Source organism: Hyperoodon ampullatus, assembly GCF_949752795.1.
Source record: "Hyperoodon ampullatus genome assembly, chromosome: 2".
In the NCBI taxonomy this organism is placed as follows: Eukaryota; Metazoa; Chordata; class Mammalia; order Artiodactyla; family Ziphiidae; genus Hyperoodon; species Hyperoodon ampullatus.
The window spans coordinates 113058703-113073325 of NC_136915.1; the positions used below are offsets into that span (position 1 = coordinate 113058703).

Consider the following 14623-nt stretch of genomic DNA (forward strand, 5'->3'; position numbering starts at 1 on the left):
GCCTTTTCCAGAAACCGTCACCCTCCCGCACCACCCCGACACACATCCAAACACTCGCACTTTTTCCTGCCAAGATCCCAAACCAGCACCTCTTTCTCTCTTCCCCAGACGGAACCAGGTAGGAGGGGAGGGAAAGGTGGGGCGCAAGAGGCCCCCTGTTGCTCCCACACACTTCTCTATTCAGTTCTTCCCGACCCCGCAACAGAACCCCTTCTACCGATGCCGCTTCTCGGAGGAGGAAGAAGTTTGGCCGCCGAGAAGCGTGAAGAGGGTCTAAAAGAAAGTGCGCGGGCTGAGAGACTCGGAAGAGCCCGCGACTTCGGGGCGGGGAGGAAGGAGTTAAAGATCCAGGATTGGTTCTAAGGTCAGGGAGTCTGGGAGGGGAAGCGGCCGGGAGGGAGGGTTCGGAGCTTGGCTTGGGTCCTCCCCAGTCCCCCCCGGACTTGGGCCGGCCGGACGCCCCTTCTGGCACACTCCCTGGGCCAGGCGCTCACGCACACATACAAACACTCACACTCCCCTTTCCCTCCCTGGCGCCCTCTCCCATCCTTCTCCACGGAGCGCTCGCTCGCGCTCTCGTTTTCTCTCTCCTAACACACACACACACACACACACACACACACACACACACACACACGCTCTGGCTCACGCTCGCGTCCTCTCGGCCCCCGCGCTCTCCTCGCACCCACCTGCTCTGCAGCGCCCTGGGCGCACCCCTCGGTCGCGCGCCCCTGGCGCTCCTGGCGCAGACTGTCACAGCTAGAGGGGGCAGCGTGCCTCGGGGTGAGCGCCCCCGCCCCGCTCGTCCTCCCTCCCTCAGCGGAGCCGGAGGGGACGCCAGAGGCCATGGTGGGAACGCTGGTCCGCCTCGGTGCCCGCTGAGGCCATGCCGCGCCCCGGCTGCCCCTCCGGCGCCCGCCTGCGCCTGCTTCTGCTCCTGCCGCCGCTGCTGCTGCTCCCGGGCAGCTACGCGGGCAACCTGACGGTGGCCGTGGTGCTGCCTCTGGCCAACACCTCGTACCCGTGGTCGTGGGCGCGCGTGGGACCGGCGGTGGAGCTGGCCCTGGCCCGGGTGAAGGCGCGGCCGGACCTGCTGCCGGGCTGGACAGTCCGCACGGTGCTGGGCAGCAGCGAGAGCGCGCTGGGCGTCTGCTCCGACACCGCCGCGCCCCTGGCCGCCGTGGACCTCAAGTGGGAGCACAACCCCGCGGTGTTCCTGGGCCCCGGCTGCGTGTACGCCGCCGCCCCCGTGGGCCGCTTCACCGCGCACTGGCGGGTGCCGCTGCTGACCGCCGGCGCCCCGGCGGTGGGGTTCGGGGCCAAGGACGAGTACGCGCTGACCACCCGCGCCGGGCCCAGCCATGCCAAGCTGGGCGACTTCGTGGCGGCTCTGCACCGACGGCTGGGCTGGGAGCGCCAGGCGCTAGTGCTCTACGCCTACCAGCCCCGCGACGACCAGCCCTGCTTCTTCGTGGTGGAGGGGCTGTACATGCAGGTCCGCGACCGCCTCAACATCACGGTGGACCACCTGGAGTTCGCCGAGGGCGACCGCGACCACTACACCATGCTGCTGCGCACCGTGCGACGCAAAGGCCGAGGTGAAACACGGGCACACCCATCCGGCCGCTTTGCCTCCGGGCCTTCCCCGGGACATCCTCTCTCTTCTCCGGGCCAGACTTCTCCTCCCCGCGGCTCCTCATTCCTGTCTCAGCCTCCTCCGCCCTTTCCACCTCTGCGTTTCTATTTCCCTCTCTTTCTCCATGCCCGCCCCCACTTCCAGTTCCTAGGCTCTCCTCTCTTCTCACCTCCGCACTCCCCCACCTCCTTCCCACCGGTTCCTCCGGAGTTAACGGGAGGGAGAAAATGCCTCCGGCCACCATGACACTTAGTAGGGCTCCAGCTTAGTTCCTATCCCTCATCTCTCCCCCATTTTCCTTCTCTTCCCAACAGGCTTCTCCCCTCCTCCAGCTTCTCCTCCCCGTGCTTCTACGTGCCCTCTCCTCTTCCAGTCCCCTCTCCAGCTGGCCCTTCTCTGCTCTCCCCCTCTCCTGACCTCACCTTGCCCACCTTTGGCTCCACTATTCCCTCTCTCCCTATCTGGGCTCCTTCCTCCTCCCCCTCCCACCGCCTCCTCCCTCGCTTCACCTTCCTCAGCCCACAGCCCAGACTGAGCCAGGAGTTCCACTTAACTACCTCAGGGTTTCTGAATTTCCTCCCCTGGGTGCCCCGGCTTCAGTTCCCCCTCCACTCCCTGACACTTAGGCTTTTCTCTCTCTCTCTGACCCCCCTTCCTCCCCAGTTGTCTACATCTGCAGCTCCCCAGATACCTTCAGAACCCTGATGCTTCTGGCCCTGGAAGCTGGCCTGAGTGGGGAGGACTATGTTTTCTTCCACCTGGACCTCTTTGGGCAAAGCCTGCAAGGAGCACATGGCCTTGCTCCCCACAGGCCCTGGGAGAGAGGGGATGGGCAGGATGTCAGTGCCCACCGGGCCTTTCAGGTGAGTGTTCAGATTGGAAGCCCAGGCTGTGGGGCTCTGGGCTGGTGGCACACTGTTTCTGGGTCCTGGGTCCCTCAGTGTCTGAAAGGATTCCAGAAAAGAGGTTCTGGATGCTCATAGAGAGTTAGGTGACACAGGGCAGGGGGCTGGGGCAAGGGGTATATAGAGGGCCAGGGGACTTCAGAACCTGGAGGCTAAAAAGATGAGAGAATGCCCTTGAGGTGGGATAGTGTTCACATCTCACAGACCATCTGGACTTGGAAAAGCCATCCCAGTTCATCCCCTGCTTTGAAGCAGGCAGCACCTCGCGCAGGACATAGGGTCCAATTTGACCTTGAGCAAGTAGAGATGCAGCTCTGGGAGGTGGGCACCCAGGGTACTGGCAGGACTGGAGTCAGCACCCAGCTCTCCCCTCTCCACTGACCCCTTCCTCAGGCTGCCAAAATCATTACATATAAAGAGCCGGATAATCCTGAGTACTTGGAATTCCTACAGAAGCTAAAACACTTGGCCCATGAGCAGTTCAACTTCACCATGGAGGATGGCCTGGTAGGAGGGGTTCCTGGGACCCTGCAGCGTGGACCTCCAGCCCCCAGTTCACAGCCCTCTGCCAGTCGCCGCCCTGCTCTCTCAGCCATCCCCGTATTCCCAGGTCTCCCCTTCTTTCCCTTCCCACTGTTCCCGTATCTCTCTTGATGATGGAGGGGGGCATTGACAAGTTGTTCAACCTCTGAAACTCAAGTCCTTATCAGTGAAATGAGGATGCTACGTCCTGCCCTATCTGCCTAGCAGGATTCAGAAGCAGTGATATACGTGGAGGCGTCTTACAAGTAGTAAAATCTCTCTGTGCTGTGAGCGTGTTTTCTCCCAACCTCTTCTGAGCTCCCAGTGCCTCCCATTCCCCACCCCCACAGCGCCCCACTCTGTGCCCTTCATACATCCCACCCCAGCCCAGCTCTGCCTGCCCCTGCAGGTGAACACCATCCCAGCGTCCTTCCACGACGGGCTCCTGCTCTATGTCCAGGCAGTGTCGGAGACTCTAGCACATGGGGGAACTGTCACCGATGGGGAGGGCATCACTCAGCGGATGTGGAACCGAAGCTTCCAAGGTCAGGCACTGGAGGTGGCAGGAATGGGCTACCTTGGGGTGCCCCAGGCACGAAGCAGTGAGAAGCCCCTAGCCCCGCAGTGCAGGTACTCACTTGCCCACACCAGTCTCTTCTACCTCTCTTCTTCTTTAGGCTCTTTTCCCCGTGTCCCTAGTGCCATCAAGAAGTCTTCCTAAGTGCCCAACCCCAACCATTCCTGCTGCTGAAATGTCTGTCTCTTTTATTTTATATATATATATATATATATATATATATATATATACATACATACATATTTGGAAGGCAAGACGGAGAAGATCAAAAGATCAACAGACAGAGATGAGGTGTGGGACCCATGACATTCCACCCTGTCAAAACACAGCCATCTTCCTCCATACCCCCAGGTGTGACAGGATACCTGAAAATGGACAGCAATGGAGATCGGGAGACCGACTTCTCCCTCTGGGATATGGATCCTGACACTGGCGCCTTCAGGGTAAGTTTGTGCCCCCAGAAGACAGTGCCAACTGGGAATGACATTTCACCCTCCCACCACCCTGGATAAGGGAGAGCCCAGGATAAAAGAGATCCAGCCAATCTGGAGGAGCAACCAGAATGATAGGGACTCACAGGTGTTATCCTTGGGGAACCCCATGTCTGAGGAGGGAGCACAGTGCCGCCCTCAGGAAACTCCATGTCTCCAAAGGCAGGCAGGATCCTCTCCCAGCAGAGACAGACTGACTCAGGGCCAAGATGAATGCACATCCTATTGCTCTATAAGTGCAACAGGAGCAGAAAGGGATTGAGACCACAGGCACCAAGGAGCAGATCATCCAGGGAAGGCTTCCTGGACGAGGGGTACCTGGATTAGGCCTGGGAATGTGGACTGAGAACACTGCATTTTCCTATTTCCTGTGTGCTTCAATCCAAGATTATAAACCCCCTGAGTGTAGGGCTGTGATTCTATACAGAGTTTTCTTTATAAAACCCTTAAGTCATTTTCAAGTTTGTCCACTCTGATAACATGGGGCATGGGTATGAGGCTCTCTGTATCCAGCCACGGCAGGGACTCCTTGAATAGTTGACAGTGCAGACACAGTCCCTGGCAGCAGAGATGGGGCAGGTCGGGGGCAGGATTTCTCCCTTGGACGGGAGGCCTCACCAAGGGCCCTTGCCCACCGACCGTTCCTGCCCTCCTATAGGTTGTTCTGAACTTCAACGGAACCTCCCAAGAGCTGGTGACCGTGTCAGGGCGCAAATTGAACTGGCCTCTGGGGTATCCACCTCCTGATGTCCCCAAATGTGGTTTTGACAATGAGGACCCAGCCTGCAACCAAGGTGACTGCCCCTAGCCTTCCAAGCCTCCATTATGGAGATGCTGCATCCTTCCTGCTCGGGGAGTCAAATACGTGCTCCTCTCCCACACTGAGGGGCTCCTGGAGAGACTCCTCCTGCCTTTTTCTTCCCTTCATCCATCATCCCAGTTCACTGATTGAATATTTTTTAAAACTTTTTATTTTATTTCATTATTATATTACTTTTATTTATTTATTTATTGGCTGTGTTGGGTCTTCGTTGCTGTGCACGGGTTTTGTCTAGTTGTGGCGAGCGGGGGCTACTCTTTGTTGCGGCGCATTGGCAGGCGGATTCTTAACCACTGCGCCACCAGGGAAGTCCCTGATTGAATATTAAAAGTTTCTTCAGGGACTTCCCTGGTGGTCCAGTGGTTCGGACTCCACGCTTCCACTTCAGGGGGCCTGGGTTCGATCCCTGGTCAGGGAACTAAGATCCCACATGCCTGTGCGGTGCAGCCCAAAAAATCTAAAAATAAAAAAAATAAAGGTTCTTCCTCCTGCTGTCCAATGTCTAACCCAAATCTCTCTTGCTGCAACTTGGACTCTCCCCTACAGACCACTTTTCCACCCTGGAGGTGCTGGCTTTGGTGGGCAGCCTCTCCCTGCTCAGCATTCTGATCGTCTCCTTCTTCATATACAGGTAAGCCTTGGAATGAGGATGGCGATTGAGGCTGGGAGACCTAAAGAACCAATAGCAGAGGAGGTGGCAGGGACCCAGAGGGAAGAGGGAGGGGTAAAGGGACAGCACAGCAAGGCCCAGGGAGATGGGGGAGAAAAGAGACTAAAAAGCCTCAGGACACCTGGAAGAGAGAAGGAGGAGGGGACAGAGGTGGAGTGGCCAGGGAGGATCCGGGAGATCCAAGAAGGAGCAGATCTGTTGGGGGCATCATAGGGTGTGGATTCCGGCCTGAGGCTCCTTTATCCTCCCTTCCTGCTTGTACAGACCAGATGGGAAGCAGTGGTCCAACACCTGTGGGGTTGGGCCTATATTAGTTGAGCAGGGATGAAGGCTCTGCTGTGTACCAAGTGCTGAACCCAGAGTGGAGGAGAGAGAGAAGGAAGCCCCACTCCTGCCTTCCAGTGGGAAGCTGACAGGAAAATGCAGGAAAAGTTAAAGACAGAGGGAAGCAAGGAGGGAGAGAAGGAAATCAATGCTGGTCAAGCATATACTGTGTGCCAGGCACTTCCACACACAGTTTTTCTTTTCATTCTTATAACAATGCTTTGAAACAAATGTCGAGGTCCCCAATTTCCAAATGAGGACATTTAGACATGAACCTGAGACTCAGAGAAGTGGAGTGACTACCCCAAGGTCCCCAGTGAGGCAGAATTTCACCCAAGCCTCCTGACTTTCAGCCAAGAGGATGTTAATTGCCCCACCCATCTCTTAGCAACTGCAGTGGTCCCAGGGCTCTGAGGAGAGGCTGCTGAGCACCCCCAACCCTGGGTCAGGGGCTCAGACATGGACTTAGGTGCACATTTCATGCCTCAGAAAGATGCAGCTGGAGAAGGAACTGGCCTCAGAGCTGTGGCGGGTGCGTTGGGAGGACCTGCAACCCAGTAGCCTAGAGAGGCACCTCCGGAGTGCAGGCAGCCGGCTGACCCTGAGCGGGGTAAGAACTCCGGTACTGGGGGAAGGGGGCAGAGTTGGAAATGGGCATGTGGGTGCCTGATGGGTAGGGTAGAGAGCAGGCTTCTAGTCCCAGCCCTGCCTTCACTTGCTGTATGACCTTGGGCAAGTCACGTTCCCTCTCTGAGACTACCGCAGGTAATGATTACATCTACAGAGCTCCCTCACAGGGCTCTTTCAAAAGTTAGAGATAGCATATGTGAAAATACATTTTATTTTCATTTTTTTATTTGTTTGGTTTTTTGTATAATCATCTGAAACTTTCTGCATATGTTTTTTTTAATTGGGTTATAGTTGTTTTACAACGTTGTGTTAGTTTATACTGTACAGCGAAGTAGTAGAGTTCCCTGTGCTATTCAGCATGTTCTTATTAGTTATCTATTTTATACATATTAGTGTATATATGTCAATCCCAATCTCCCAGTTCATCTCACCCCCCACACCCCACACCCCTGAAAATACATTTTAAAAAAGTAAATAAATGAGGAAAGGATTTTATGATGTGGAATGAGAGGCAGGGCGACACAAAGATAAGGCAGGGTAGTGCAGACCAGAGCTCAAGCAACCAGGATGGGGAGCCGGGTCCATGGGCTGACCACCCCTCCTGCACTCCGTCCCTTCAGAGAGGCTCCAATTACGGCTCCCTGCTGACCACAGAGGGCCAGTTCCAAATCTTTGCCAAGACAGCATATTATAAGGTGGGTCTGGGGAAAGACCACTGGTCCTCAGGACTGGGGCAGGGCTTTCCTATGATGGAGGACTGGAGACGGTCTTAGCACAGGGGTGGGCTGTCGGGGCTGGGCCATCCCCTTACAGTGACAATCTCCATTCCTCACTCAGGGCAACCTCGTGGCTGTGAAACGTGTGAACCGTAAACGCATTGAGCTGACGCGGGAAGTCCTGTTTGAGCTGAAGCATGTAATGTGGGGAGGGAGGCAATGGCCTGGGGAAGAATCTAGGGACACAGGGGAGGTTGGCCAACAGAATGGGTATGGAGGGACTGCAGGGTATCCTAGGAAGGGATGAGCACTGTAGCCCTGGGATGGGCCCCTGCGTGCTGTGGGTAGGAGTAGGGGAATCATAGATGGGAGAGGCGCTGGAGATTTTGTAGGGGCTCCATTGGATGGGCTTAGGAAGCAGAGGGAGTAGGGAGCAGGTTCTGGGGAAGGGTTCTTTAGAACAGGAGTGGGAATCACCGAGGAAGGTCCTAGAATGTCTGCAGAGAATGCATAGGGACTTAAGGAGAGTGAGGGGTCCCCAAGGGTGGGGGAAACTTGGCAAGGAGTGAGGTCTCCGTCAGGCTCTGATGCTGGCTCTCACCTGCAGATGCGGGATGTGCAGAACGAACACCTGACCAGGTTTGTGGGGGCCTGCACTGACCCCCCCAACATCTGTATCCTCACAGAGTACTGTCCCCGTGGGAGCTTGCAGGTGAGGTGACAAGGGTGTGTCAGGACAACTAGGTCTAGCTGCGGGTCTGCCCCTGACTCAACATAAGGCCCCGGGCAAGCCTCTCCTTCTTTCTGACCTTTATTTTCCCCATCTATAAAATGGGAGTGGGGGGAGGGTGGTGGCACTAGAGTAGATCCAAAGCATTGTCCCGTTCTGCCAGTTTATGTCAGTGGAACCCCTGCACTCCTCCTCCTGGGGGCATGTGCAGGGTATAGGGCTGACTCTCACTGCCCAGCAGGACATCCTGGAGAACGAGAGCATCACCCTGGACTGGATGTTCCGGTACTCGCTCACCCATGACATCGTCAAGGTAGGCCCAAAGGGGCCCACTGGGTGTGGGGGGAGGGGCCAGGCAGTCTTCTCCCCTGGCTGTGGTTGGAGGTCTCACTCATGCCCAAGACCCCTGCCTCCCCAAATTTCCCAGGGTATGCTGTTCCTGCACAATGGGGCCATTTGTTCCCATGGGAACCTCAAGTCATCCAACTGTGTGGTAGACGGGCGCTTCGTGCTCAAGATCACTGACTACGGGCTGGAGAGCTTCAGGGACCCAGAGCCCGAGCAAGGACACACCCTCTATGCCAGTGAGCCCCGACCTGACTCTGACCCCTAACACCGCCCCCAGCACAGCCCAGTGGGGAGGCTGATGCCTGGCCTGTGATGGGCTCGGGCCCACCTTTCCTGACTCCCTGCTCAATTTATCATCAGTAGAAAGCGGAGTCAGACAAAATGGTCTCAAGGCCCCTTCTAGCCCTAGCACCCCCTGTGATGTCTCCAGATCAGTCCCAGTCACATCCTCTGGGACCTTGTTTCCCCTCATCCCTTAGCTTTGGGGCCCTTCACCCTGTGACTCCTGACCTCTGACCTGCAGAAAAGTTGTGGACAGCCCCTGAGCTCCTGCGAATGGCCTCACCCCCTGCCCGGGGCTCCCAGGCTGGTGACGTGTACAGCTTTGGGATCATCCTTCAGGAGATTGCCCTGAGGAGTGGTGTCTTCCATGTGGAAGGTTTGGACCTCAGTCCCAAAGGTGAGAGGACCATGCTTTCCCCTAATGCTGCCACACTCAACTAACCCCAGCTCCAGAGAGAGGGAACCCTGGAAATGCCACCACCCTTTGCTCCACTGCTGCCAGTGACCCTGAGCATGACTAGCCCAGTTCCCTGCAGGGCTCCCCTGCCCCGTGCCCTGGTCCTGGACCTCCCCACCCTGTTTCTCAACAGGCCCCGGGCTGAACCTACCCCTCGGCCTCTCTTCCCCCACCACACAGAGATCATCGAGCGTGTGACTCGGGGCGAGCAGCCCCCCTTCCGGCCCTCCCTAGCCCTGCAGAGTCACCTGGAGGAACTGGGGCAGCTGATGCAGCGCTGCTGGGCCGAGGACCCACAGGAGCGGCCACCCTTCCAACAGATCCGCCTGATGCTGCGCAAATTTAACAGGTCGCTGGCATTAGTCCTGGATCCTCCCAGCCTCCTCTACCCCCCAGAGCGACCGCGTGCCTCACACTTAAGTCTTATCCCTATGGTGGCAGAGCCCTCACACAGCCCCCGCATACACAGCCTGCTCCAGCCCGCCACAGCCTCGCAGCCCCCTCTGTGAATACTGTAGGATCCAGCTGGTCCCACAGTCCCCTACCTCTCATACCCCGCTCCTCCAGCGGCCCCTACTCCATCAGCCTTCAGTGGCCACAGAGTAAATGGCCTCCCACCTCCTCCCTACACCTCTCTGCCCTCCGTGGGACCTCCCACCCGGCCCTTTGATCCCCTTTCCCAGTGTGCCCCTGGGGGCCGGTTCCTCCAGGCACACCCCTCTGCCAGGCTGTGTGCCCTCACTCCGTTCTCAACTGGCCCCTATCCCTTTCTGCCTCTTCTACCTCCTTCTAAGCCACTTGTGTTCAACAGAGATGTTCAAAATAGCCAATACGTCTGAAGCTTGATACTTGACCCTGGGGTCTCAGGGATGAATTGGACTTTCCTCCGACCCTTTCCCCCTGCCACCTCCCAACACCTCCTGCTGTGCCTCCCAACCCTGACTCTCGTCAGGGACCCCACTGCAGTGGGCTGACGTTAAGCCTGGGTAGGGTGAGAGCCTGGGGGAGGCGCTTCAGGGTGTGCCGCTCCTCTCTCACCACCACCCCTTCCGCCGCCCCTGTCCCCAGAGAGAACAGCAGCAACATCCTGGATAACCTGCTGTCGCGCATGGAACAGTACGCCAACAACCTGGAAGAGCTGGTGGAGGAGCGGACCCAGGCCTACCTGGAGGAGAAGCGCAAGGCGGAGGCCCTGCTCTACCAGATTCTGCCTCAGTGAGTGCCCGTGCTTGGTGCTCCCACCACCCCACCTGTCCCAGCCCCACCTCACCTTCTGATCCTGCACCTGTCCCTGACCCCTCAGCTCAGTGGCTGAGCAGCTGAAGCGTGGGGAGACGGTCCAGGCCGAAGCCTTTGACAGCGTCACCATCTACTTCAGCGACATTGTGGGTTTCACAGCCCTGTCGGCGGAGAGCACGCCCATGCAGGTGGGTCAGGCACAGCCCCAGGTGTCAGAGCAGCCAGGTGTGCTTGGCTTGGCACCTCCGTCCCATAGGCCTGCCTTCTGGTTCCGCTTTTCCCACCCGAGCCCAGGTGGGGCCCCTTACTCCCCACCCATTTTAGCTTCTCTTTTCTTCCAGGTGGTGACCCTGCTCAACGACCTGTACACTTGCTTTGATGCTGTCATAGACAACTTTGATGTCTACAAGGTGAGAAAAGATGGGAGGGGACAGACAGACGGATGTGGAAGGCAGAATGACATAGTCTTAAGCAAGAAGACCAAGAGACATGGACAAAGACAGTGTCACAGGGAGGTGTCACAGGGAGACCCAGGAACAGGCAGAAAAACCACGCGGGGTATGGGGGATGAGTGAACACAGTGGCTGGTAGATGAGGGGTGGGGACAGGAAGGCGGTGTCCACAGTGAGGGGGCGGTGCCCACAGTGTGGGGGCCGCACCGGGAGGAGAAAGTTCCAGTCCTCAGGTCCGGCACCCTCTCGCGGCCCTCACAGGTGGAGACCATTGGTGACGCCTACATGGTGGTGTCCGGGCTCCCAGTGCGGAACGGGAGGCTGCACGCCCGCGAGGTGGCCCGCATGGCCCTGGCGCTGCTGGACGCGGTGCGCTCCTTCCGCATCCGCCACCGGCCCCAGGAGCAGCTGCGCTTGCGCATCGGCATCCACACAGGTGAGGCCGCTGGAGGGGCGGGGAGGGGGCTCCCACAGGCTGGAGCTGCAGATGAGAGATGAGCCGGCCGCGTCGCCACCGCTCCTCGTGCGCGCTTACACGCACACCTCTGGGCTTCCACCGACCGCAGGTCCCACCTGCTGCCTCTCCTGGAGCGCCCTAGCCCCGTCCTATGGCCACCCTCCGTTCCTCCCACCTACTTCCCTAAACTGATGGGCTTCCCTCACTGATGGGCTTCCACTCCCTCCAGGACCCGTGTGTGCAGGTGTGGTAGGGCTGAAGATGCCCCGTTACTGTCTTTTTGGTGACACAGTCAATACGGCCTCAAGAATGGAGTCTAACGGGGAAGGTATGCTGGGTCCCCGAGGCGGGACAGGGAGGGCAGGGTGGCTGTGGCTGAGGAAGTCTCTCCTGGCAGCGGGTGCCTATCCAATCCATGTTCTCTCTCCTCCCAGGCTCCCTTTTCATAAGGGTTCAACCTGGCCGCATCACCTTGAATCTAATCAGAGACTCAGGTCCCAGCTGCGCCCTCTTGGCAAATGATTGAAAAGTCTTTCCAGGCCAATGTCCAGCAGTTCCCAGCTGGGAACTACCTTTAGGGCCCTCTTGGGTGTGGTAAAAAGGGCTCCAGAGCAGCCCACTTGGGTGTGAATCTCAGCTCTACAACCGACTCAGCTGTGTCAGTTTGCTACACCTCCCTGAGCCTCTGTTTTCCTCACCTGGAAAATGAGAATTAAATATCTACCTCAGAAGAGTTACGTGAGAAAGTCATATAACACGACTAGCAGATAATTGTCATTCAACTTTTCTGAGCCTTAGCTGTTTATCCTTTTTTTTTTTTTTTTTTGCTGTACGCGGGCCTCTCACTGTTGTGGCCTCTCCCGTTGCGGAGCATAGGCTCCGGACACGCAGGCTCAGCGGCCATGGCTCACGGGCCCAGCTGCTCCACGGCATGTGGGATCTTCCCGGACCAGGGCACGAACTCGTGTCCCCTGCATCGGCAGGCGGACTCTCAACCACTGCGCCACCAGGGAAGCCCTGTTTATCCTTTTTTTAAAAAATTAATTAATTTATTGATTTATGGCTGCCTTGGGTCTTCGTTGCTGCGCGCGGGCTTTGTCTAGTTGTGGCAAGTGGAGGCTAGTCTTAGTTGTGGTGCGCCGGCTTCTCATTCTGGTGGCTTCTCTTGTTGCAGAGCAGGGACTCTAGGTGTGCGGGCTTCAGTAGTTGTGGCACGCGGGCTTCAGTAGTTGTGGTTCGCGGCCTCTGGAGCACAGGCTCAGTAGTTGTGGCGCACAGGCTTCGTTGCTCCGCAGCATGTGGGATCTTCCCAGACCAGGGCTCGAACCTGTGTCCCCTAGCATTGGCAGGCAGATTCTTAACCACTGCGCCACCAGGGAAGTCCCTGTTTATCTTTAAAATGATGCCTATCTTAGTATTCTAAAAAACATAGCCCAACCCCTGGAACACAGTAGGTACCTAATAAATGCTTGCTCCCACCTCTTCCCTTGGGCTTGCTTCCTGTTGACCTTCTGCCTCCTGCTGTAGTCAACACAATTCAATTCAGTAAATATTTATTGAGCAACTACTGAGTACCAGGCCTTGGAATACTAAGACAACGCAGACCAAAGTTTGCTAGGGAGTCCACGCGGACCCCAGCTAAGCCTCGTGGTGGGCAAAGGGCTACTTGGGAGCCCAGAGGGGGTCTGGTTCAGCAGATATTCCCTGGGCACTGTGTTGAGGTCGTCGAGGTGGGAGAAAACTTCTCACTGAGGTTCAGTCCTCAAGGAGCACATTCTCAGAAATCGTTTAACAGCAGAAAAGGGCCTCTGCGATGCAGACCCCAGGAGTGGTAGGGGCGAGTTCAGAGGGAGGTCAAAGAAGGGCTGTGGGGGGGTTCCCTGGTGGCGCAGTGGTTGAGAGTCCGCCTGCCGATGCAGAGGACGCGGGTTCGTGCCCCAATCCGGGAAGATCCAACATGCCGTGGAGCGGCTGGGCCCATGAGCCATGGCCGCTGAGCCTGCGCGTCCGGAGCCTGTGCTCCACAACGGGAGAGGCCACAACAGTGAGAGGCCCGTGTACCGCAAAAAAAAAAAAAAAAAAAAAAATGACGGGCTGTGGGGAACGGCAGTCAGGAGTCAGGAGTCTGGGCAGACCTCAGCAGATTTGGGCAGGTCTCCTCCCCGAGGCCTGGGCTCCCTCAGCCCTGAAATGAGGGTGTTGAGTTAAGAAACGATGATAGCAAACACTCGTATAGTGCCTCCTAAGTGCCAGACTCTTTTAAATAAATAATGTTAAATTTAATCCTCACTAGAAGCCTTTGAGATGCGTCCTGTTGCTATCAGCATTTTGTAGAGTAGGAAACTGAGGCACAGATAGTTTATACTACTTCCCCAAGCTAGTGTCCAAGCTAGGATTCATACTAGGCAGAGCAGGCTCCAATGTCTGAGCTCCTGACCACTACACTCTACTGTCTGTTTAGAGCCTGGTGATGCTCTGGAGTGCAGTCCAATAGAGCTTTCTGCAGTAATGGAAATGTTCTATAAGCTGTGCTGTCCAATATGGTAGCCTCTGAGGCATTGCATTTTTCACTATATTTCAATTACAGTTTAAATAACCACATGTGACTAGTGGCTTTCATGGTGGACAACACAGTTCTAGAGTTCTTAGAGAGAGGCCCGTGTAGTCAGATACTACATGGAGGGGGTGGGACTTTGAATTAGGAGGCTTTCTGGGCCAAAGGAAGGAGGGAGAGCATCTTTCTAGCCCCACAGTCCCTGATCTCCTGCTCCCATCTCTTGCCTCTCTCATCTCCCTTCTCCTACCCAGCCCTGAAGATCCACTTGTCTTCTGAGACCAAGGCTGTCCTGGAGGAGTTTGGTGGTTTCGAGCTGGAGCTTCGAGGGGATGTAGAAATGAAGGTAGAAAAGGAAGTTCCTACCCTTACCACCCCTTAGGGTCCCCGAAGGGCTTACCCTCCCCCAGGCCCCTTCTCAAGCAGCCAACCCCACTCCCAACATTTGGGAAAGTGGATGAGTCACTCCCCACCCCAAACTCCTCTTTTTCCCTCCAGGGCAAAGGCAAAGTTCGGACCTACTGGCTACTGGGGGAGCGGGCAAGTAGCACCCGAGGCTGACCTGGCTCCCCTCCTGGCCTTCCACACCTCCCTTCCCTGTGCCAGAGGGGATAGAGAGGTGCCAGGCCTCAGCCTCGCCTGCAGTATCCCCACCATTGCCAAAAAGTAGTTTGAACAGCTCAGATGTGCAGACCCCAGTGGAGACACCAGGCATTACCTCTGAAAGTGGACTGATATTGGGGAGAACTTGGAGCTCACAGGACTGCACCAAAACTCACAGCCATGCCCAGGGACACACACACACACACACAC

General features: G+C 56.8%; 1 protein-coding gene across 1 annotated transcript; it reads left to right on the forward strand.

The window, feature by feature from the left end:
- Positions 1 to 886: 886 nt before the first annotated feature.
- On the forward strand, positions 887 to 14371 carry NPR1 (natriuretic peptide receptor 1; the record flags this gene model as incomplete). Its single annotated transcript, XM_079724685.1, has 22 exons — positions 887 to 1598; positions 2300 to 2499; positions 2935 to 3048; positions 3473 to 3608; positions 3992 to 4083; positions 4790 to 4925; positions 5498 to 5582; positions 6435 to 6555; positions 7196 to 7270; positions 7413 to 7490; positions 7899 to 8003; positions 8263 to 8334; positions 8449 to 8605; positions 8893 to 9048; positions 9289 to 9457; positions 10177 to 10323; positions 10412 to 10535; positions 10689 to 10757; positions 11061 to 11235; positions 11486 to 11584; positions 14065 to 14156; positions 14309 to 14371. 22 exons carry the CDS (start codon positions 887 to 889, stop codon positions 14369 to 14371), a joined length of 3177 nt encoding a protein of 1058 aa, XP_079580811.1.
- Positions 14372 to 14623: the final 252 nt, after the last annotated feature.